Source organism: Carettochelys insculpta, chromosome 3 (assembly GCF_033958435.1).
Source record: "Carettochelys insculpta isolate YL-2023 chromosome 3, ASM3395843v1, whole genome shotgun sequence".
NCBI lineage: Eukaryota > Metazoa > Chordata > Testudines > Carettochelyidae > Carettochelys > Carettochelys insculpta.
The window spans coordinates 147,336,181-147,361,889 of NC_134139.1; the positions used below are offsets into that span (position 1 = coordinate 147,336,181).

Below are 25,709 nucleotides of genomic sequence, written 5' to 3' on the forward strand. Positions count from 1 at the left end.
TAGTAAACTTCGAAATGGCCATTTGTATGGCCATTTCGAAGTTTTTGGCTAGTGTAGACATAGCCATAGACTTTCTACCCCTAACAACATACTCTTTAATGATAGCCTCCACAAGATAAAATTAAATAAACTTTTAGCTTTTGAAATACAAGTAGACTCCTATAGAAAATGTGTAGGGCATGGAAAAACAATGGGAATATCACTGTCATTGGTAGCAGCTAGCAAAAAGGAGAAAGCAGTAAAATTTGTCCACTGCACCATGTCTCAGCAACCCCCGCCCACTCTCCCATGGAGAAACTTTAAAAAAATCTCAGTGCTCTATGAAGCATACTTTGTGGCATTATAATAACTGCTAATATACACAACCATGTATAACTACTAACATGGGACTGGTTTATTCCGAAAAATTAGACGGAACTAACCAAGTTGCACATGGCTAACCTTCACTGTCGATTCAGCTATGTTAATAGAAGAATTGTTCTGTTTCCCAGAGATTGCTTTTTAGGCTACATCTACATGAGAGGGGTTTGTCGACAAAACCCACAGAGTGGCTATACACCAAATGCATTTGTTGACAGACTGTCTACAGCCGACAGCATTCCACCAACAGTGTTCTGCCTCTCCTTGATGAGGAATAATGGCTTTGTAGACAGTTTCTGTTGACAAAAAAGCTGTGTTGATGCACTGGGGAGCCCTCCGTCAACAGAAAGGGCGTCTGGTTCACCGGGCAGCCCTGTTCGTCGAGCTTCTAGTTGGCAATTCTGTCGAGAGAGCAGCTGGGCAGTCTGGCTGCTCTCTGTTGACAAAACAGATCGCTCTTTTGATCTGCTTTTATGTGTGGATGTGATCTGTTGACAGAAGTTTTGCCGGAAGATCTCTTCTGACAGTAACTTCTGTCGACAGATTGCTGTAATGTAGATGTAGCCTCAGAGAGGTGGATTAAGTACATTCTTTGAAAAAGAGCTGTTGCTTCTGTACCTGCTGTAATGTATCTGGTGTCCCAGAAGCCCTGTCTGTTGACAGAGGGCCCCAGAGCAGCTTTCTGTTGACAGAACCTATTGACAGAGGCATTCTGCCTTGTGGGGGGGCGGGCAGCAGAACACTATCAAAAGAAATGCCACATTCTGTCGATTTATTGTTGACAGAATGCCTTGGAAATGTGGACACTCTGCATGACAAAACTGTCTAGTGTAGACATAGCCTTTACTTGGTGACTCTCACATCTCTGCTACGCCTACACGTGCCCCAAACTTCGAAACGGCCACGCAAATGGCCATTTTGAAGTTTACTAATGAAGCGCTGAAATTCATATTCAGCGCTTCATTAGCATGTGGGCGGCCGCCACACTTCGAAGTAGGACTTCGAATAAGGGGACTTCGAAGTAGGCGGCGTCCTTTCGAAAAGGAGCCCCGTCGGGATGAGACGCGCGGCGGCGAGGCGCGTCAATTTCTAAGTGCTGCGGCCGCTCGCATGCTAATGAAGCGCTGAATATGCATTTCAGCGCTTCATTAGTAAACTTCGAAATGGCCATTTGCGTGGCCGTTTCGACGTTTGGGGCACGTGTAGACACGGCCCTGCATGGATTCAGTAGGTACTTTAGTTCCTCAGACTGCCTCATAGATGCCTATCAGGCAAGTACGGCACTGCTAGTCCCAGACAGAGCAGCAGCTATCACAGGTGCTGAGGCAGAAGTGCCTATACACAGAAAGCCTTGTGAGTTATTTTAGTACTACACTGTAAGTGTGTTGGGGGTGGAACTATGACAAGATGCAGGTTCACAGTGAAACTCAGGACTAATCAGTGGTGCTGGAACATTTTTGGGGTGGGGTTGCTGAGCTGCATGCACCCTTACTCCCATCTGTGCCCCTCACCACTCCCTAGAACAGAGGCTGGCTGCTGGGACCTTGGATGTATGGCCAGTGGCTGGCACCACACATGGTGGTGGGGGCGGGCAGTGGCTGTGACCCTGGAGCCAGAGCCAGTAGCAGAGCCCCTGGGCAGCAGCAGGTCTGGTGGCTGGGACCTAGGCAGCAGGGGTGCAGGGCTGGTGGCTGGGACCTGGGGCAGCAGAGGGATGGGGTTTGAATGCTGGGTGCAAAACATGGGGGATGCTGTAGCATCCCCACAGTCCTACTTCCCATGCCCTTGCTGCTCACTGTGATTAAGCATTTTGTACACACTTCATGGGCTGTGATTTGAAAATGACTCAAGTGGAACAAATAAAAGCCCTCTACTGAGGTAGCCAGCAGCAAGGTAACCAACAGGGAGCTGTGTGTCTACAGTATTTTTCATTTATTCAGAAAATGCAATATTCAGCAATCATGTGGATTTGTGACCCGAAGTCAGCAAACCAGTGAGTTAGTGAATGGCAATGAGAAAAATGGAGCATCTGTGAGAGGTATAATTCTATGCCAATGCTTGTTTATTAAAGAGAAAGTATATTGTTTTTGATCAGCCCTGCAATCTGAAAGATGAGATGTGCTACCCTGCATTGATAATATGCACAATGTATTTGAAAATAAAGTTAGTAATGACAACTGTCATCAAAAATGTTACTTTCAAGTACAAATACTCAGATCAGTCATGCACAGAAGTGTTTTTTGTTCCTTAGACATTTCAAACTGCTGCACTGATAAAAAAGCACGTGTTTTTCTTTGCTTCAGTTATCCATGTGTGAAAACAAATACTGCAGCATAAGAATAAACTGTACAATATGTGAGAGTGTCTTCCAGCAGCATAATGCAATTTTGGGTATGGCAAAAAATTGCCAAATCAGCCAAAATTATTTTCACTTGCAGCTACACTTTGTACAAATATATAAACCCTCATTCTTCAGAACATAAGCCAACAGTTAATCCCCTGCATTTGGAAGGACTGTTCATTCTATTGCATGGCATAATTACTCAGTATACTACCTTACTTTGCAACTTCTGGTTTTAGTTGCAGTAAAAGGCAGGGCAGTGGATTACTTGACCCAGTCATTGTGGTCCTACTCCTCTCATAATGCTAGTCTCATCTTCTGTATGCTTCTTTACTGCATCCAAAAAGTAAACATCAGGAAAGGTCATTTTGGATAAATAATTAGCATGAGGGAAATGGTTGACACCACAAACTATGTGCGATTATCTCCTCAGACAAATCTCTGCCAACATCCCTTTTCTTCTGAAAGGTCCATAAACCTGAAATTTATTTTTTTAAGTAAAAATAACATTAACCATTCTTGTAGGTCCATGGGGCGACATATTATTTTTGTTTTAAAATGACCAAATGTGCACAAGGTGGTTTAGGTAAGAAGTCAATGTCCCTGGTCTGAAAACTTAGAGATCACATCTTATCATACTTGTCAAGGCTGGAATGTGTCTGTAGCTCATCTCAGAGAAGACTGAGTGCATAGTCAGCACTTACCAGAGACAGATAAGCTTAGAAGTAAATTTAAATTGACCGTACTTACCAGAATTACATCTATGGAGCCACCTGATAGATCTATGTGTTCTAGAATCTTTCTTCTCACAAGCGTCACTCCACGTATATGGTGACAGCCCTAACATCACTGACCAATTAGAATATAACAAAATGCAAAGATAGAATCCTAGAAGATCATCAAGAGCCCAGCCTGCCCACTCATGCACTGTGTATGATGGAGGCAGGCTAGAGATGCCTCTTCTGTTATGCTTACAGAATTTGCAAGTGCTGTGGGAAGACACTGAATTCAACTCCTGTGCAGAGAGACCAATTCACACCAACCTGAGAGGTCCCTCTAACACCCTTAGAGGTAGCCCTACCAGATTCCAGTGAGAGCTGTTTGAAACTGCACAGGAAAAAACACTTCAGAGAAAAAAAAAACTGGCAGGCCATGTTGTGTGCTGGTTCCAGATATTAAAATGGGCTACCATTTTCTTTTTTCTTTTTGCTATAGCTGCATATTTCTTCAGTTACTTGAAATTACTCCTCCTTCCTCACTGGTGGTGACTGAGAAGTTTCACCCTCAGGAACTGCCTAATTTTGGGTGATATTAACCTTTGTGGGCCCTCTGCTTTCCAAGTCTGTTGCTGCTTTTGTAAGGCTTGTAGATGGTGCTGTGGGGAAGCCAGGATGGCATTCCTGCATGGAGACAGTATTGCTCTATTTCACTGACCATTGGTGTGTGTCCTTGCCCTGCCTCCTCTGTTGCTCATGCTGACCCTGGGATCAGCCTGGAAACAGTAGATGATGGTTGGCTAAGCCAAAAAAAGCTATATTGTGGGTTCAGAAGTTGACTACTTGGCTAGCAGTGAGGGCAGGAGGCTCATTGCTCACTGGAAAATTGAGTAGGCTCTTTGGTTTAATTTGGGTGGGGGGAGAGACGGGAGAAAGTATAGTGCCATCCTTAGCTCTTATTTGTAGACATCTGTTCATAAAACATATGCAGTAGAACCTTGATTTCATGACCGCCAATCTTAGGAATGACCAATTGCACAAGTCATTTTTCCCAACCAACAAAACCCCTTATCACATAGCGAAAGAGAGGTCAGTGAAGAACAACTTGATGGCTCTTCATATTCTGTTGCCTTCAGGGCACTGGAAAGTGTTTTACAGTGGTTTGAAAGGCTAGAAGAAAGTGCTGCTCATACTGCAACTTGTGCACCAGACATACTGTAATTGTGAATTCAGTGTTATGAACTTATCGACTTTTTTCATGATTTTATCAGTCCCCAGTTAGTTAAAAAAAATAGGGGTTGCATTATATGTGGTACTCTAAAATACTGACTGGGTGTTAATTTGCTCTTTGGAATGGTGTTCATCTTTTATTTCAAACTCCATAGATGAAATCCTGGCTTGGTTAAAGTTAATAGGATTTTTGTTATTGATACGGAGGCAGAATTTCACACCATATGTATTTTTTTCTTAGCAGTTTTCTATTCCTTGTTCCTAGAGAATGTCCCTTAGAGAGCTGACAGAAGACCCTGTGCACTTCTGTGGACTCTCATGCATTAAGGTTCTGTAAATCAAATTACCAAGCAAAAAATATAGAATAGATGACCAAACAAAAAGAGTTGCTTTTGAAAACATGTTAACCCTTAATCAGATCATTAGAAAATGCAAACTCTTTCAAATGAATAGTATTTATTTGTATTGCAGTAGTGCCCAGGAGTCCTAATCATGGTCCAAGATGGTTATGCAGTTCCCATTTTGAATAAACTGTTACTATACTTATTGCAGACTTAAGCTGTGATTCCTGTAGTATAGTTGAGTAATTTAATCTCAAGTTTTGAATACTGGAGTTGTTCTTATTTATGATTGATTTGGGAGTTTATTTGGCATCTCTTTGATTTCTTTTGGTTTGTGAAATCCTACCCTACACCTTTCCCTTATCTGTGATTTTTAATTGCTTTACTAACTCAGAACTCAAAATGAAAGTCACATTTGCTCAGATTGGATGCCAAAAAAATTCTAAGGCATATTTTCATGCTTAACTGTATAGGAATATTCAGCTGCAACTCAAAAAGTAAATTTAGCCAAATGTTTAGTCTCCTTACTAAGTTGTTATATTTGTGGCATAAATGCTGGGTCTCTTATTTCCCTTCAGAGATTGAAGGTTCATAACCTACCTTGTCCAGCTAGACTTTCCTGGCTGACTTCCTTAATGGTCTCTTCTTTCTTCCTTTCAGCTTCACTCTTCTGATCACTTGGATGCAGAAAGTTAGGCGATGTCGTATATGCTGCCAGTGTGACAGCCTGCTCATCTGGGACTTCAGATTCTCTTGTGCTTAAATCATTGCTGGCTGACTCATCTGCTGGCGGAGGTATATCAGAGTCTTCTGATTTTGAAGGGCTGTCGGTGCTATCCTGAATACTGAAAGGCACTGTTGAGGTTTGGTTGTCGGTAACAATGTTCATGTCTTCGATGTCCTTTAAAGATTCCAAATCATGTTCTGCAACAGGTTTGTCTTTAGACAGTTCACTTGAGGGCTTGGAAGGAAATGCAGGATTAGACGAAATAAAATTATCAGGGGTGCTGGTATCTCCACTTTGCACAGTGGTTCCAGTGATATAGTCACTAATCAAACTGTCTCCTGTCTGCTCCACAATTGCTGGACTAGGATAACCTAGTGGGAGTTCAGCACTCAAACCATCACCCTGAAAATCAAATTTAGAGAACACTTATGGGATGTAGCTTTTATTACAGGAGAGTCTGATAAAAATGTAGCCATGCCTTGTAACTCAATTTTATAGTTATAAAATACGGACCAATGCTTGGCGTACGGTAATGTGATCCTAAATAAAATATATAACGATCCATTGTTTTAAAATCAATTGAGCAAAGGTGGCATTTTATTATGTCACAAACTTTGCTCTATCTCACACACTGAGAGTTACAGCTTATGGTTCACTATAGTAATTTGTAATCCCCTTAAATGGCAGAGGAAACCAGGCAAAGTCTTTCACATGTAAGTACTTTGATCAGTTACTTTGTGCTTTTGTAAAATAACATACTACTGGTTGCATTTATAAGAAGGAATCTACTTACTTTTAGTGTGTGTATGTATGTGTGTGTGTGTGTGTGTGTGTGTCCGGGGGATGGGAGGGAGTGTGTGTTAGAATATCTCAGTTAGTTTCTCTTTGAGAGATAAGCAGAATTAGCTTACCGAGTCAGTGTCTCCTGGAGCTAGGGTGACCACTGATTTTATATCATTGGCTGAATCACTTGGTTGTTTCATAGCTTCTGCAAAATGAAATAAAAAAGGCAAAGTATATTTTGCACTGAAGCTGCATATTGAAGATAATGGCACACTGAATCCTCATTAAAGTGCACAGCTCCTCTAATAGATATAAAAACTGATTAAAAACAAAATGATTCACATGAAAGACTTTTAGAAATGAGCATTAATGAAAATAAGTGGTAAATTTTACTTTTAAGTTACACCTGGAAGTAAAGCAGAAATTTATTTGCAGCATTCTGTGTTCCACATGATCAGTGGAAATGAGATACATCTGTAGGAAACTGAATCATCTCTGCTGACTAAAAACAGTTTACGCACAAACTATTCAATACCTCCACATAAACCATGCTGACTTGTTTAATGAACTACAGCAGTTTTGCCCTCTGTCCACACCAGTGCTTTCCTGCGTGTCTACCCCACAGCTCATGGTAGAGCTACTAGTTGAAATATTTCAAATATTTCAAAAAAGGAGATTGTTGAAAAAGGCCATAGTTAAAAATAATAAGAGATTGTGACCTTATTCAATTTTTCTGTTTTTAAGAAATTTTTCTTCACAAATTTTTGACATTTTAAACTATTTTACAATCAATAGGAACTTTTTATTTACTAAAAACTTTGTTTTTAATACCAAAATGCTGTTATTATGCAAAACAATTAGAATGGCCTTGATAAGTATTTTAATAACATTTTATAAAATATCAATTTATTGAAAAAAGCTGATCCATTTCAATACCACAAAGGGGAAATAAGGTCACAATTTAAAAGATGTGGTTAAATCAATGTCCTGGTTTTCAATGGGTTTTTAGATGTCAGAACCAGTGAAACCTGGGAAATTCTAAAATGTACCAATGAATGAACTGTGGGCAGCAATGTAAGAATTATTTGAATCTTTTGTGCTGTTAAGCGAGCCAGGAAACTGTCTTCATTGGGAACTCAAACAGTACACTGAATATTCATTTTTTTTCCTTTTATTTCTAAGAATATGCAAAAATGTGCAGCTTGTAGCAAAAGAAAAAGCAATAAAGATATGTCTTCCTTCTGCACTTGAACAGAAGCTAGACTAAAAACAACAGACAACTGTCTTGAATGATTGTCTTAATTTAGACCTGTAAACCTTTTTGAAGCCCCGAAGGGCACATTCCAGCCAGTTAATTATACCAAATAGAAATAAACTGGAAGGGAGAAGAAAAAAAATCTTATTTACATCTCATAAAATGACAATTCAGAGAGAGTCAGAACTATGCACTTAGCAGCTTCTATACTGACCATCAGTAAACTGAAGTGTTCCAAGGTCCATTATCAAGGACTGGTCTTCCTGTAGTGCCATGGCAACGAGCTGCTGAAGTTCTGGTACTGAGAATTTAATTCCTGGTATTTCCTCCCCTTCATTTGTGCTAAGAGGGCTTTTTTCATTTTCAACTTTATTGGAGCCAATAGTTGAGATGTCATCCTCAGGACCTTTTACTTCTGAGCTGTCTTTTTCAAAATTCACAACGTATCGCACTTCAGTGCTGCTTGACCTGCAGTGCAAGAATGCATTGATCACCTACCACAAAATCAGGCATATGGCCAAGGAAACATTTTCAAAAATATTCCTATCCTCTCCAATATGCCAAAATTCTTCTATGAAAGTAATGAAATTATATTTTCAGTTAGTTAGTTAGTGAAAGCCTGTTACGCCCACTGGCATGTAGGGCAGCAACAAAGATCCTCCATCTCTGTCTGTCTTTGGCCATTTTCTCCAGCGTGTCTCAGGTGTAGTTCATTCTCTTTATGTCTGTCTCAACCTGCCTCTACTTCTAACATAGAATAATAGAACAACAGAGTGGGAAGAGACCTAAAAAAGCCATCAAGTCCAGCCCCATGTCCTAAGCAGGATTAAACCCATCAGATCAGCCCAGCCAGGGCTTTGTTGAGTCGAGACTTAAACACCTCCAGTGATGGAATCTCCACTACTTCCCTGGGCAGACCATTCCAATGCTTCACCACCCTCCTAGTGAAAAGGTTTTTCCTTATGTTCAACCTGGACCTTCCCAACCACAACTTGAGCCCATCGTTCTGTGTTCTGCCATCCATGACCACTGTGAACAGCCTCTCTCCAGCCTCTTTGCAACCTCCCTTCAGTAAGTTGAAGGCTGTTATCAAGCGCCCCCTCAGTCTTCTCTTCTGCAGACTAAACAGTCCCAATTCTGTCAACCTTCCTTCATAAGTCATATGCTCCAGCCCCCTAATTATTTTGGTTGCCCTCCGCTGGACCCTCTCCAGTTTATCCACATCCTTCCTATTACTGGGGGCCCAGAACTGGACACAGTACAGTACTCCAGATGCGGCCTCACCAAAGCCGAATCAAGAAGAACAATCACTTCTCTGGATCTATTGGCAACGCTCCTCTTGATGCAACCTAATATGCCATTAGCTTTCTTGGCTACAATGGCACACTGTTGACTCGTGTCCAGCTTCTCATCCACTACAACTCCCAGGTCCTATTCTGCAGAACTACTACTGAACCAGTCGAACCCCAGCCTGTAACAATGCTTGGGATTCTTCTGGCCCGAGTGCAGGACTCTGCACTTGTCCTTATTGAACCTCATCAGATTTCTTGCAGCCCAGTCTTCCAATTTGTCTAAGTCACTCTGGACCCTATCCCTACCCTCCAGCGTTTCTACCTCTCCCCTAGCTTAGTGTCATCTGCAAACCTGTTGAGAGTGCAATCCAACTATATTTATCTACCTAATTGACATGTTATGTCCAAATGACTTTTTCCAACACATGAGATAATAATAATAAATAAATCCGTGCACAGAAACACTGGATTTATAATATAATAGGTAATAGAACATGAAGCCTTTCACTCCTAGATCACTACAGGTTGAATCTCTCTAGTTCAACATATTCTGGTCTGGCAACACTTGCGGTCCCACATGATTTTAGTTCAGTAGATGTTGACTTATCATGGATGTGGACAAATTTGCCACGGACCCATACAGTTTGTTAGCAGCTACGAGTACTGGCTCTGTGTTCTGTGATGTTATTTAGCTCTGATTTACTCCTAAATGTCTTCTATAGTTCAGTAAGCAGTAAAAGTGTTGGTAAGGGTACTAGACAATATTGACTCCCCATTATCTGGCAATTCTCTGGTTGTCACCTGTCAGGTTGCAAAAGTGCCAGACTAGAGAGGTTCAACCTGTAGTTCAAATACAAACCCATGTTAGCAGTGACCAAAAGTCAGAACGATTTATTGACTACAATGGCCTGTGTGAAATGAGTTAGTGAACTCATTTCAGCTTATAGTGGCAAGGTTGCCATGTTACTAAAACTCTCATTCAAGTAGGTAATATTGCTAGCTATTTTCGGAGATCACGTAAGGGCTTAATATGCATGGAAAGCAAAAGGGCTTTTCGCAGTTTGAGTTAGTTCTTCCAGGTCATGGTTGAATCATGTACATTAGGCCATCTTGGAGAAACTGGCAGTAATGATGCTGTAGATATTCCTGTTCAATAGCTAAACAGAAAACATGATCTGCAGGACTGTTAAACACAGTAAATACACCTTTTTTAAAAACCCCACAAACATTAATTCTAAAACCAGAAACCATGAAACAGCTTTCCACAATGATGAATAACTGAAGGGAGAAGAATTGGCCTCTTATCTGAGATGTGCTATGAATTTACACTTATACTAAGTGGCAAAAATTCACTAAAAGGAGCAGGTAATTTTTGTCATAACTCACATGGAAATAATAAATTTATTGTCCAGCAACATTTCAGGCAGGAAAAAATATTCTACAGTTATATTGCCAGGTTAATATGAGAGCCAGTTTGTCTCTTATCATAGCATTCTCAGAGATCCAGCTGGTCTTTTTGCTCAACTTCTGTCTCAGTTGCTGAAGTAGCAAATTAGATGCTACATACCGAAGAGAATGTGTATGGGGAAACAGAAACTAGCAAGCAGCTGTCATGCCCAAAATACCCCTTTCAAAATAATTTAAAGTATGACATTTTCCCATTTTCTACTTAAACCTTATGTTGGATGGAGGTATCTTTAGCTGTTCAAATCAATGTTATGTTGTTTATTGAAAAGAGTGATTTAGGTTAAAGATTTTTTCTCCCTCTCTGCAGATAGACTATTATAATTTGATTAAATGAGCCTTTCAAATGGAAGTGAAAGCCAGGCTGCTTGTTTACCACAGATGCTGTGTTTGAACAAAAGACAAATTAATTTATTTTGCCACATTAATGAAGAGTTTTCTCAAATGATTCACTACATTCATTTTTTAAAAATATAGCTGGATTACCCATCTTTATCCATATTCCGTCTTCATTTCATCATGCAAGATAGGACACGATAATGCAAGACAGAAAGAAAAAGAGAAAGAAAAATCCATGTAAACTGTTAAGCCAGGCGATCACATATCATGTTTTTTTCAGGGCATTTGTGTTTTACTTATCCCTTTTCATCTTTATTTCAATGTAAAAGTGTTAGTCTCTTGTCCATTAATACGCTCTCCTTTCCTGAGGAAGGGCAACTTTCTGCTCTGTCTGAGCAGGATGAGCAGAAATGTTACTATACTCAGTTGCGCAAAGATTTGCACTCCCAGTTCCACCACAAATCACAAATCTGTGGTACTGGTGGTCCTAATGTGCAGCTCCCAACAGGAAAGCAGTACTACAGAGAAGCTGGGATGGAGACTTTGGCTGCTGTCCAAATCCAAGCCTCAGAAGTAAACTGACTCATTTATTACCTACCATGTGCAGTTCTAGAGGACACCTTATGTTGACTATATTATCAGTAATATAATGATAGACTTAACACTCTATTGTTTTTGTTTCCCTTGATGAATCCTCTAGTCCAGTCATAATGGAGCTCTTAAGCACTCTATCTCTCTCGCACAACCTCCTCCTGATGCAGACCCCACAAAACAACTTTCTTGTCAGTCAAGGATGAATGAGGTAGTGGAACACATCAGAAATGACCTCTAGTTCTTGGAAGGTAACATGCTTATTCGGTGGTGCAATGTGTTTCCTACCTTCTCCAGACTTGTAAATCTTCTGGTTTCTCAGCACTACCAGCCCTTACTGGCAGGGAATAAGATACCAGGCCAGAAAGTGATCTCAGGTTGCCTGGAGTCATTCCTTAGAGATATGACTAAGGGCTTGTCTTCCCTATGGGCTAAATTGGTGCTGCTGTGATTGATGCAGCAGGCATCAACTTCGGGGGTCTGGTGTAGACATTGTTAATTGAGCTAAGCTATGTGACTTAAGTTACATGTCTCACATGTAACAGATCAATTTACCTTGTTGGTGTAAACCTGTGTGACAAGGTGAGGCTGGGAGGAGGTGAGAACAAGAGGGAAAGCACAGCAGGCAAACAGGCAGAGTATGAGCAGCTGGGGAGGAAGCCGCCCTGGGCCAACTGGGGCCAGCTGGTCTCACTTAAGCCTGCTTTTAAAAGAACCCTTGCCCAGTAGGCAGGGGGTAGAGCAGAGGTGAGGTGAGGTGAGGTGAGGTGAGGTGAGGTGAGGTGAGGTGAGGTTTTTCTAGAGGCACCAGAGGAGGAGAGAAGAGGAGTGCTCAGCTGCAAGGGGCTAAGGCTCCTGTCCAGGAGGCCCTGAGATTTGGTGTAAGGCCAAGCAGGCTGATCACACAGGAGGAGCCAAAACCAGGAGGGGGAACAGGCGGCGGCGGCGGCGGCTGCTGCTGCTGCTGCTGCTGCTGCTACCACTACTACTTGGAGGAGGTATGGGGGAAAAGAATCGTCTGGGGAAGTGGCCCAGGGAAGAGCTGTGCTGCTCATAATGAGGGGAGCCTTCCCCCACGACTAGCAGCCACACAGGGTCCCTGGGCTGGAACCTGGCTCGAGTGGGTGTGGCCTCGGTTACCCCCAGCCCACCATATTCCCTCCCCCCACCATCTCAAGAAGGGCAATGGTATTCTGGCTGTGGGGTTAGTGTACTAAACAGAGGCCCAGAGCCCAGGAACAAGGCTAGCCTTGCCACACCTGCCATAATGTAAGATGTTGGTGCTTAGTGCTGGTCAGCTTTAGTTTTTAAAGGCAGAGTGGAAGATTTAGGTGGCTCAGTGCAATGTTCATCCATGGGAAATGATAAACAATACATTTTAAAAAATGAGAGCACATTTTAACCCAATATTAACACATGCTCACTAGTTAGAAAGACTTTGTGTGATTTGCTGCAGAACAATTTGGGGAGGGTCTAGTTTTGTCTGTAGAGAATGGTACTTGAATGAACACAACCTCTTCTTTCCCCTAAAATGCTTTGGCTTCCTCTTTTTGGTATTCTGAATATCTTGCAGGACGAATTGGATAAGTCAAACAAGACTTGACCTATCAAAAATGGCAGAGCCCCCTACCCTTGGAAACAGTGCACATGCTCGATGTACAGCTTACAGTGACTTTGTTTGCACAGAAAAATAATCAGTATATAAATAGTGAGCAGTTTTTCAAAACTGCATGATTGAAATTAAAATGATCAGGAATCAGGCTTCATTGGTGTGTACTTGATGTAAAGCTTTGGCAATTCCGTTAACTCTTTTACTTGTGATCCTTTCTGCAGCTTCCATGCTGCCCAAGAAAAGGCTTTTGACGTCCTAGAAATGCCAAAATTCAGTGAGAATGCCAGCAAGGAATCCTGGCATGGCATCGGCAGTATATGTTGTAAAATGAAAGGACTAACTCTTTTATAGCAGTGATTTCTTAGCCTAATGACAGGAGAATTTAGTTGTCTTACACAGCAGTAATTCATATTAAATGCTGATGTTTTTTCACTAGTGACCACCATCCCTGAGGTAGTGGAGAGATGTGAAACAGTTACATTTCTTAAAGCATCTTAACTTTAATGCAAGCAGAAGCTTCAACCAGTACTCTATTTCCATAAGGATTGGAGAGAACAAAGGGCAACTCTAAAGCAGCACTGCCATTAACATAACTTGCCATCGGGGATTCTTCACCATAACTTGAATTTTGGTCTCTAGCCGCAGGAACTGTGCCCTTTTGGCATTCATTAGAAGTAGGGTGAGGTCTCAGGAGAAGTTTTCAATAGCAGGAGATTCTCTGTAACTGAGTTCACTATGACAAAATTCCGTAGTAATATAACACATCTGCTTACAAGTAGTCTCTTCTCCAGTTTAATTGATGCAGCAGCATGTTTAGTATAGAAGCATTGCAGCGATTTTTATTCCTGTTTTGTGCAAAATGGCACATTGAAAATGAACAGGAGTGTTTTTGCTTTTTTTAAAGACTACAAACAAAATCCTCTTGATCTCACTCAATTTACATGATGAAGATTGGAAAAAAAAATTATTAGCACATGTGGGTCAAAACCACATGCTTCCTGATTCTCAACAGATTCTTAAATCCTGTTGCTGCAGACCATGATTCTCACTGTAGCAACAGAACAGATTGTGAATTTGTCAGAAAAGGGTCCATTGGATCCCAGGGAGCTTTGTATTGGTTGCCGTTCCTTGCATGATAAAATAATTCCCTGGTCAAACCAAGGTGATGATGATGTACTGAATGTTTTTTTTTCTTAATGCTTCTGCAATAGCCACTGCTTATTTTCATTTTTTTGTCTATCAAAATATTTATTAATTTATTTCCCTTCTATTTTGCCTTTTCTTTTCTAGTAATTCTGTAGAAGAGAATACTAGGGAGGAGTGAGTACCTCTGCAATAGTAGGGTATGATTGAAATGCCCTTCAAGGTATTAAAAGGTGTTACCTGAAGGAAGTTAGTTTGGTGGAGGAAGAACTTACAAAAATTGCAGGATTCCAGAAATAGGTTGGGAGACCAGATTCTGGCTCTGGCATTTGGTTCCCTCAGCTGCATTATTTTGTAGTGTATGTTTTTATGATGTGAGATTCAGAATGTTGATTGTTGGACAGCTGAACTTTAAAACTACTGCAGATTCTTTTTTAATAAGTTGCAAGACAGCTTGGAGTGATAATGCACATGGAAGTTTAAAAATTCAAGACTCTTTTTAAAAAAAGACAACTTAGACTCTTTGGATAAGTTGGATTGAACCTATTGCAAAAAACCCCAGATTGTATGAATATATCAGAAAAGTAATCAATCCAATAAAGCTGCGTACAGCTACCACCCTCAATGGGTACAGAACACTCTCCAGTAACTGCCTAATTACCTTCCCTGCTGTAACATTCTGCTGCTAAGACATTTTTCTGTAATGTATAAGGAGACATGATTCATGCACAAAACAATAGTCTGAGAAGACGGGCACGCTTCCAGAATGCTTTTCTTTCCATAAGTTGTTTGAGAGCTGTTAACACAAGGCTGTTGGCAAGCAAACAAATGTCAGGTGATGTGCATCTTAATGGGCCCCCTGAAACAGAATTTCTGTTTTCCAGAGGGAACCAGGAACTTTTCCCTTCTCCATTTTTTTTAAAAATAATCTGCAGGTCATAATCTTGTTTGGAAGTATTTGTCTGTACTATTCTCTGTTCTTATTATAAAGGGTCCCAAAGAGTTAACTGATGTTTATAACCACATACTTTCTACAAGAACATTGCTTGTGATTAATCTCTTGATCAAGGGATGGACTCCTAGCAATAAATAGAATACAAGTCCTGTTTCCTTACTTACCTAAATCCTAATACATGAATTTCTTTGAATCCTGGAAGTTTCTCAAATATCTTTTGCATCTATAGAAAAGCACAAAGTCGTTACATTTATGTAAATTCTGTTTATCTACATGTGAACAACTGCTATCAACAGGCTCAGTTTGAATGCTTAAATAGAACACTTAGGATTTTACAAGATGCTTCGGAAATTGTATCATTTGTATTTTTATTTACATGTTTTATTGTTCTACTTATACATGACTTGGCTTGTCTGTACTACCTGATGATCAGAAAGCAATATAAAATTCTGCTTTTTTCAAGGAGAGTAATTATGTAAATTAGACAAGTTCATAATAGAATAAGTCAAATTTTATTTACTGAACATAATATTTGATTGATTTTGGCTACTTTTATTCATGAATCATTTGCAAATCAGCCTGGTTAACTGTAAATTTTTAATTATTCAAAAGTATTCATTTAATCTAACAGATTGTGGGTTGTTTGCAAATTGCTTGTGAACGGGTTCCTTTGACTGTTCTCTGTGTTTGCATGGTCACAGCATATACTTTCTGCTCCCTAAATGGACAACTGAACCTCTTTAATATAAGAACAGGAAATAATGAAGAGCAAATAGTGGATAAGAAGCACATATAAGATATGCATTTGTCAAGCAGTAGAGGTTTATAAGCATCTTCATGAATACCTGCTGGTCACAAACAACAATCACCATCAATCACAATGAATTGAACTAATGAATGCCTTAACCATTCTGTGTTTTCTCATCTATGGTAACATTTACATAATATATTAAATTATATAATGTATGTACATACATAATGTATATTAGGTAAACTGTTTCAAACTCACATTCTCACAGACCTATCTGAGTAAGAGCCTAGTTCTGTAAAAGACGGAAGATATCATTCAGTATGCTGAATGCCATCTAATGAAGTCCTTGGAGGGTTCAAGGAACTCAGCACAACAAAGACTGAGAACTGCACATTAAAGAATCAGGCCCTATTACATCAGCACACTATTTACAAAGCACATGTATTAGTGTAACCAGTAAGTCTTGTCACTCTTGTCTTTGTATGACTCTGCATACATTCTGCTTAAATTGCAACCTCTTTCCACTGATGGGTGGGTGAGAACTGGGCTTTGAAAAGCAAGGAATAGGCACTTCTGTGTGTTTGTGTGTGCACACGCATGTGTATTGAGGCACCCCTCCTTATTCATGACATCCCTCTTGATGGAGGAGTCTTCACCTCACCCATGGCCTTCAAAATGGTGCCATCCACTGAAGTGCAGAGGGAGGTGACCTTAGAAAACTCAGCCTGGGTACTTAGCTTCTCATTTGCTGCACAGTTGAACACCTTTCCCTTCAGTTTTTCTTGGCTACTTGCTGCGATTTGATAGTTGCTGCCAGATTTCCTGTTTGTCCCTCGGTTCTCCCAGCACCATGATGGTGTTACAAAGGAATTTTCCCCCATTGGAAAAAAGGCCCAATGCGGTGTAGGTTTCTCATCTTCCCTGGAGCACAGAGGAGATCTGGCCTAGGATTCTTTGCTAGACTTGATTAACTTTCACAACTTTTTGTGGGCATCCAGTGCGAGGTAAGGAAGATAGTATGTGAGTAGTGTGCCATCCTAGACCGAGAGCTGGCTCGAGGGCATCTGTCGAAGTCTTTCTATGTATTACTGTGTGAGTGAATGACTTCATATCTAGTGCAGTGAAGGGCACCTCCTGTCTAGAACTCATTCCTCACATGAGGAAAGAGCAACAGAAATCTAGGAACTGCCTCAATCTTGATATTAGAGAGTCTTGGAAGGTGTAACCTCAGCCTAATGATTATCAAATTGCCACGGAGGCATGGCTTAAGCACGGGACTTGCACTGCTGATTACTTCTTAATAGGAGACTCTTTGCAGTCCTCCCTAGGTTACATCTGTATTATAATAAATGAAATCACAGCACTGCTTTAAACATATGTGTGGTGTCATATTTACTGCTTCCTTCAAATTAAAGTTAATCTACATAAACATATGTGAACTTCATTTTCATCTAATTTTATACCAATCTATTAATGTTCATATTTGTGCCTCAAACATCTACAGTGACTCACATCTCTTTTGTTATATTTTCTGGTGAATTATGAGCATAAGACTGTTTTGGTTCTAACAGACCCCTCCCTAATAACAGCTGAATTAGAATTTGTGGAAGAGCTCTTAGAGTTGTTTATGTTCACACTGCTGGTTCTAAACTGGTTATCTTCACTCCCCTAATAAACCTCTAATTTTGCTGGTGAGAAGACCACCCTTTGCCTCCTCAATGGACTAGTTTTGGAGGAAGGCATGCCACCTGTCCTATGTAGTGCCAGCATGTGAACTGTTTCACTGTTCAGTACTGCATGACACAAACACAGTGTGACAGAATCCCCCATGAGTAATGGAAAAGTGGAAAGGAATATAAATATGCATAATTCAAAAACAACAAAAGTCCTGTGGCACTTTATAGACTAGCAGATATTTTGGAGCGTAAGTTTTCATGGGCAAAGACCTGCTCTGAAGCTCAAAAATTTCTGTTAATCTATTATGTGTCACAGGACTTCTTCTTGTTTTTGAAGATAGACTAATGTGGCTACCCCTTTGATGCATAACTCAAGAATTCTTTGGACAAAATACCTCTTGTAACCTATAGTTTTCAATAGTACAATCTGCAGCACCTGAAAATCGTATTTTTGTGCATGTATCATTTTTGTAGTTGAAGTTATGAGTATTGTCTCTGTATTTGTGTTTCAAATGTTCTTCTCTGTGAAGATGTCAACAGGAGGAGTGGCTACTCTATTGTGAGAGTCTGGCTTGTACAGGGGATTGCAGTAGTTTGCCAAAACTGGGCCTTCAACGGGGACTACTCCAAATCTGAAGAATTTTGCTGTCTACGTTTAGATTAACAAGCAGGTAATGTCTGATTTCACTCTTGTGACAATCTCAGTCTTGGAGTACACTCTTACACAAAGAAAACAATGGAATTTCCTCCACTGCAAAAAAGTATAAAGGGGGCCCTTGGGTTCCTCCATTTTTTGTCTCCAGACTGCCTTGGAAATTGCCTGACGCACCCTAAGAAAGAACTAGAACTTTACAGGAGACTCAAGTCAGGATTAAATCATTTCTGACCTGAAGATTTCACCTAATATAAAGCCAGTGGTTTAGGGTCAGAACTCATAAGTAACTAGATTTTTAAGGGAACAGAATTAGCTATGTGTTTTTTCTCTTTTGTTTGATTTAGGACCTCACTTTGATTTGCTTGTTCTTATCTATAACCACTTAAATCCTATGATTCTGCTTATTTAAAACTCTTTTGTTTACAATCTAGCCCAATGTAAATTGTTATTACCTGGGGAGGGCTACCCACTTTGGACATCTCCCTTTCATTGACAAAGGGGGCTTACCTAATGAGCCTGCTATGTGCAAATCTTTTGCACAGAGTCAGACAGCTTTATTTGGCATTTTGATCCTTTCTGGGATTGACTTCCCAAGTGCTGTGCCCTAGAACTGCACCTGCCCAGAGCTGTGCTTAATCAGTGTCAGCACTGGTCTGCAGGGGGGCAGTAACTCCAACTCTGTGCCTTACTGGGGGGAGACCAGAGGCACTGGCTCAGCAGGACAGGGTGATGGGGAGCCCCAGAGAGCAAGAAGGGGAGGCATCAGTGGCATGATCAGCACACCAGGGAACATCCCACAGGGTCTCTGTGGCTGCAGCCCGTCACACATAGCTTCAGACCTTCTAAAATGGCATGATGAAGTTTCACAAAAGAGAAGATATTTAATCATCAACCCCCCTCCTTCTCTTTTTCTTTCGTAAGCAAATATAGTAGAAACTCCTGAACAAAGCAACCAAAAGACACAGATTTTGGGTAGCTAATTTGTAAGTTGTCAGAACAGTATATGTATCATAAAGAAAAGTCTGCAAGCTGCTTCAATATCATAGAAGAGACAGCTATTTATTAGTTCTGTTAATACTCTGTGTGGTTTCATTGTGAGTGTCTGCAATGGATTCAGAATGACTATAGTTGAGGAGAATGCACAAAGGAACACTGGGAAACTGGCACTAACTTATGGTTAATTTTACTAAGCAAACCGGAGACATCCATATCACTACATGCTATTTAATTGCTAATTAAAGATGCAGGTAGCAATATGAATGATCCAAATACACCACTGCTGCTCTAATTTTCAATAAAATAACTAGAAGAGGCTGCATGCTCTGTCTCTTTGTTTCTTGCTCTGAAGGGTAGTTCAGACAGCAGTAGCTAAATTCTTTCAACATTCGTATTCCATTGCTCATTAGGTTTATTGTGGAAATTAAATTACTACAACGCACTGTCCATTAATTCCTGATTAGGCTAAATGACTTTTCCAATGCTGAACTGCAGCTGATGCTCCACTGATTGGTTATCTGCAGCTACACTGCCGAACAGATGCTAGAATTCTTATTGGAATGATACATAAACACATAGTTCAAGAAAGATGGCTGTGCTTGGGGGCCAGGGGAGTGCAACAGGCAAGAACAATAGGAGGTATCTATTGAAAATAAGGCAAGTTTCTGTGTATGATTTACATTGCAGTACCACCTAGAGACATCAACGACAGCAGAACCTCATTGTCATGGTTGCTGGGTGAAGCTACTGCTTGGGAAGGCAAGCTCTCCAGCCTGTGACACCACCCATACTCCATCCCTTCTCTGTTCAACCAATGCTCCCACTCTGCTCAGGTTCCGCCCCCTTGCCACTGTCTCCTCTTCCCTCCTCCTCCCTGCTCAACCCTTCTAGCCAAATCTCTGAACCCAAATGTAACAAAGGTTACTGGAAATAAAACCCACTCGTCTAAATTTCTTTCTAAAGGCAGCTAGAGTGTGAGAACTGGACATGCAGAAGGTACCTATTTAAAAGCACTAAAATTGGAAATAAAAGTGTCAGTCACAGGTTTTTTGATATAACCTGAAGTTTGTCAGAGATTTATTTGCAAAAGCTCTGTACTAAGGGCAAGTCAGATGTCCTGCTGAACACAACATTCAATATTAGGGAGAACATGATGCAGTTCTCCTCTTTTACATTTTCCTCATCAGTATTTTAAAGCTGCTTATATATTTTAAATGTACCCTTAAGTCTTCATGAAGTAACCATTCCAGATTCCTACACAGTAAACACACTGAAATAAAGATATGTTAAATTTATCAGAGTGGGTTAGCATGTTCATAATATTCATTGCTTTTAGAAAAAGAGAATTCTAATTTATTGTGTGTGAGCTTCATAACAATAAACATTTCACCATGGCTGGGTCTACACATGCCCCTTTCAAAAGAAAGGGGCATGTTGAGGAGCAGTTTCGAAATATGCTAATGAAGTGCTTCAATGAATATGCAGCACCTTATTAGCATAATGGCAGCCGTGGCAATTCAAAAGGGAGGCTTTTCAAATCGTGCACCACTCGTGGAGACAGGACCTTCCAAAAGCACGCGCCCCCCCCCCCCAGTTTTCGAAAGCCCGTCTTCCTATCTGGTGATCGGAAGAAGGGCTTTTGAAAACTGGGGGGGGGTGGTCCTTTCGGAAGGTCCCATCTGCACGGGCGGCACGTGATTCCAAAAGCTGCACTTTTGAATTGCTGTGGCCCCCATTATGCTAATGAGATGCTGCATATTCATTGAAGCACTTCATTAGCATATTTCAAACCTGCTCCTCAACATGCCCCTTTCAAAAGAAAGGGGCATGTGTAGACCCAGCCCATGGGTGTGGTACACTTGCATTCCTCTTTCGACAGAGGCATGCAAATAAGGTAAATTGAAAATGCAAATGAGGCATACATTTGAATATTCAGCACCTTATTTGCATATTCTAATTTCAAAGGAGTTCTTTTGAAAGAAGAAAGCCAGTGTAGATGCTGCTCTTTTGAAAGTAAACCCCATCTTCGAAAGAATCTTTCTTTCCATTAAATAAAGGGAAGAAGGATTCTTTCGAAGATGGGTTTAATTTCGAAAGAGCAGCATCTACACTGGCTTTCTTCTTTCAAAAGAAGCTCTTTCAAAATTAGAATATGCAAATAAGGTGCAGAATATCCAAATGTGTCTCATTTGCATTTTTGATTTACCTCATTTGCATACCTCTTTCAAAAGAGGAATGCAAGTGTAGACACACCCCCTATGTTTGTATTAAAATATTTTTTCTGAAGATTTTAGGCACAACAAAGGATTTTATACCTCAGTCAGGTACTGATTTTTGTGGAGGGTTGTCTTAAAATTAGTTCGTCTTAAAATTAGTTAAGAAGTTAAGAAAGGGAGACTCATTTGTCCAGCTATCTGGAAAAATGGTAATGTTGTCCCTATAAGGGCTCTCTTCAGCAGGGGCTCTGAAAGGAGAGCAGGGATGAATAGAAAGGACAGGAAGACTTTGGAAATAAGTTTTTGTACTACAATAATTAAAATTAACACGTTTCAGCAAAACACAAAAGCAGTCATGTAGCCTTTATAGACTAACAAAATAACTTATTAGGTGATGAGCTTTCGTGGGACAGACTGGGTCTGTCCCACAAAAGCTCATCACCCAGTATATTATTTTGTTAGTCTTAAAAGGGCTACATGACTGCTTTTTTGTTTTGCTAGAATATAGACTAACGGCTCTCTGTCACTATTCCACATAAGTTTTAGACAAGGGTGGTCTCTTCAAGAAATTATTTAAAACTCTGTGTCTGAAGCATTTAAGGCTAAAGGTGATTACTCAGACTGGGCATCTCAAAACGTACACAAGGATTTTTAGAAATGTGATTTCATCATCTGCAGCAACAAACTAATGAAATATTTAAAGTAAATTTTAAACTAAGGTTCTGTGGATACAGTAAAGCACAATTGTTTTTGTCAGTAAATAGGAGAGACACATGCCTAGTAGTAGTGAAACCAGTTAATAAAAGAGCTCTTTCACAAGTTCTATGTTATGCTAATAAGTCTGGCAAACTGGAAGGCTTCTCACTTTTAAGTTAAGCTGGTGGGTCTGGGGAAACTTACCAGGCTGCTGCAGCCTGCTTCTGGAGTCTGCCGGAAGGTCAGAATAGGGATAGGAAGAGGGGAGGGTTTGAGCACTAAGACCCAGGGACGGCATTGCCTGCCTTTGCCTCTTATACTCGCCCACCATATGCCTTGTGCTAGGGCTTGTACAAGCGGAAATGCCAGTCCTTGCATCACAGATCTATCAAAAAGCTTGGGAAATTCTTTATGCTTTGAAACAAAAGCATTCAAGGCTAAGGAGTATTTTCCTCTGAAATTAGACCTTCTTTGTGTCAGGAATTAGGAGCAGATTTTCAGTGGCCATAAATTTGCTCTTGCTCCATTGACTATGACAATCTACACACAGCTAAATACCTGTCCCCACCTGTTTACTGTATGCTTGTACATGGTTTTTGCCAGAGCTCACATGAATTACTGAATGTAAAGAATAATACCAATGTGTCATTTTACTGTAATAGTAATATGCTTGTAATGCTGGAGCATGCATGTTTGTGGCAGGAAAGTCAAACCTCCTGTGGCAGTCTTTTCTTCCACCATTCTTGTTACGCTAACTTGAGGATTGGTCTGAACTTTAGGAAGCATTTTGGATTGATTCAAAGACCATGAAGTACAGTAAAAACTATTGAATTCTTAATGCCCCTTGGCAAACTGCAGCAGTTCCATAGAAACCTATATTATAGTAAGATATTTGTTCTGTATTACAGTTACATGGCAAGAACAAATATTTTGTGAGAGGTCTTCGGTGCATGTGATGCTTTGTTTTTAACATTGTGAATATGATACAGTTGTTTCTTAGTACGAACAAATACAAGAACCGTTCTTTGGCAACCTTCTTACCTGATGTTGAATTTTTGCTGCTAGCTCCTGGTACTGTGGGGAGTTGGGATCACTCAGCTCTGGTGTGTACTCATGATTGATGAGCGTGATGCTGAACTCCACCATTTGCTCCCCTGAGAGTTCTGGAACTGTATTAGTGACCTCTGGCTCCAGCCCCTGGGACAAAGGGAGAGGAAATGAGCCTTGTGGGAGGAAAATAAGAAGGCAAAGTACTTTTCTTTAAACAATTTAGTACCTTTAATGGATACAAAGACTCTTTTACTCTTTCTACAGAAGAGGTTTCTCAAATTTAACTATAAAAGGATTTCTAAATAATATTTTTAAATTATTCATTTTGGCATAGAGTTAGACAATATGTTTCCTCCACAAAGTACTTTCAGGGAGACCAGTGAAACAAGAAAGAACAAACGTAATGACTGCATCAGAGAGAATGGTGTTTCTCCTGTGAAACATGCTCAAAATGACAGCTGCCTTGAGACTAGGGAAAAAGGTTTTACTCCATTTAAAATTAAAAAAGTTTTAGTGCTGAGCTTCATTTTCCTCCACTTATACATTTTTTTTCTTCACAGTATCTTAAAGGAGTTCTTTCTGGTTTACACCATGGCATGTTACGATAGAGTCAGGCCCTATGTTACACAGTCGTCGTCGTCATCATCAACAACCATGGGCTCAGCGCCCATTGACTTCTGATTCCTCTCTGACTATTTCCTTCCATCTTTCCCTGTCCAGTGTGGAGTGGCTTAGTTTCTGTAGACTAGCTCCGCATCACTCTACTACATCATCTACCCATTCTCTGTGGGGATCTGCCTCTTCTATTCAAACCATCCATTATGTCGAATACCAGGGTCTTGATTTTTTGTTCATCGTTCATTCTGCAAATATGCCCTAATAGGTGTAACTTGCATTGTATAACCTTCTGCAGTAGCTTCTTTTTTGGCTGTATCTTTCCATATAATTCCTTATTGGTGATCTTCTGCATCCATCCTAGTTTCAGGCTCTTTCTACCACATATTACACAGTGAATAGTGTTATAACAATCTTTCTAGAGCCCACTAAATTTTGAGTACAACATAGATCTGCATGTTTGCTTTTCCTTCTCCCATGGCTCTATTGGTAATTTATCTGACATCTACCTAAGGATCAGAGAAAGGTTTGAACCTTGCTGGGCTCACCACTTTATATCCTTCATTGCAATTAGGTTTTAAAGCACTATTGATTTTATTGCAACTCTAGCCATTTTGGGATTATTTTTTTTTTTTTACTTTTGTCACGAAAACATGGTGAAAGGCACCTACTTATGAATTTTCTCTCATTCAGAATGCCCACCATCTGTCAATGGGGCTGAAGCCAGTAAGATGGCTGCCATTTCCCTACAGGCGATCTGCAAGTAGAAGTGAGGTTATCCTTAACAAAGATGGCTGCTACCTTCCTTTGTTTTCACTAAAACTGAAAATATGTCCAGAGGTAAAATGGCTGCCACCATATGGTTCAAGGGACTAGACAGGATACAGGGCCTGTGAGGAGCAGCGGGTATATTGTGATGGATGAAAGGGAAGAGTAAGGAGCTTCCGGGTGCTGGGAGAACCAGAAGTTTACTGATTGCAGGGGAGTGGAATTAGGGGATTGTTGTCACTCAGGAGGGAGGCTGAGCAGGTTGCAGAGGACATTGAAACAGTTGGAGATGGGATGGATAGACTAGCAGCATCATGAGCCTCTGCGAAGTGAGGCATAAGGGGAGTCCCCACTGAGCAGCCAGGGGAAGTGGTGTTGCTAAGTCTCCTGTCATGATCACAGTATTTTGGAACTGTTGAAGTAACATGAGATGTTCCCCAGCCCTGCGTTTTACAGGGCTAAGTACGTGGGCAATGCTCTGTGGGTGACCTTTTAGGGTTAGGATGGAGACCTGCCCTTCTCCTGAGCCCCGGCATCACATATGGCCCTTGAACAAAGAGAGGAAGCAGAGGCAATAGGAGGCAGTGAAGAGGGAGTCAAAAAGAAGCTGTGACTAGGTCAGTGGCCCTAGACCCAGCAGCAGCAGCATTTCCCTCCTTCTACTACTTTTATATGGGATCCAGGTAGTGGAAGAGTCTTGGTAGACAGCCAGGCAGGGGAAAGTGGGAGTCAAGACAGTAACAGGAAGAGAAGGGAGTTCCACTTCTTTACTGTTGAGGCGAAGGTAAGGGAGTTTCCATCTGACCAGCCAGGAAGAAGCCTGCATTTTGTATGAATTAAAAATGGATTTTTTCAAAATGAAATTATTACATACACACACAACCACAAAGTACAGGAGGTTTAAAAAGTGAAAGACAGATGAAAAGAACCCACGATGTGTAAGGCAAATCTCAATTTCTTTTGGGATCTGGCTCAGCATTTTCACTCTCTTTAAGGAATCCAACGTGTTCTTTTTAACTCTCTTGTGGTTGGCAAAACCGCCAAGGTGCAAGTGAGAACAGATTTTGGGCTAGTGCTGTTTTTAATTTGGTTTTAGACTCTTTAATACTGTTATTCTAACTGTAACACTTCATTAAC

General features: G+C 40.6%; 1 protein-coding gene across 1 annotated transcript in view; it reads right to left on the bottom strand.

Annotated features, from left to right (window-relative positions):
• The window catches only part of IMPG1 (interphotoreceptor matrix proteoglycan 1), a 102,453-nt gene that overhangs the window by 32,403 nt on the left and 44,341 nt on the right, over window positions 1-25,709 (bottom strand). Inside the window, exons 8-13 of the mRNA XM_074989131.1 lie at window positions 23,181-23,336; window positions 15,314-15,372; window positions 10,996-11,016; window positions 7,968-8,221; window positions 6,627-6,703; window positions 5,589-6,117 (exon numbers count right to left, since the gene is read on the bottom strand). Coding sequence (XP_074845232.1) covers window positions 5,589-6,117; window positions 6,627-6,703; window positions 7,968-8,221; window positions 10,996-11,016; window positions 15,314-15,372; window positions 23,181-23,336 — 1,096 coding nt within the window. The remainder of the gene's footprint in view (window positions 1-5,588; window positions 6,118-6,626; window positions 6,704-7,967; window positions 8,222-10,995; window positions 11,017-15,313; window positions 15,373-23,180; window positions 23,337-25,709) is intronic.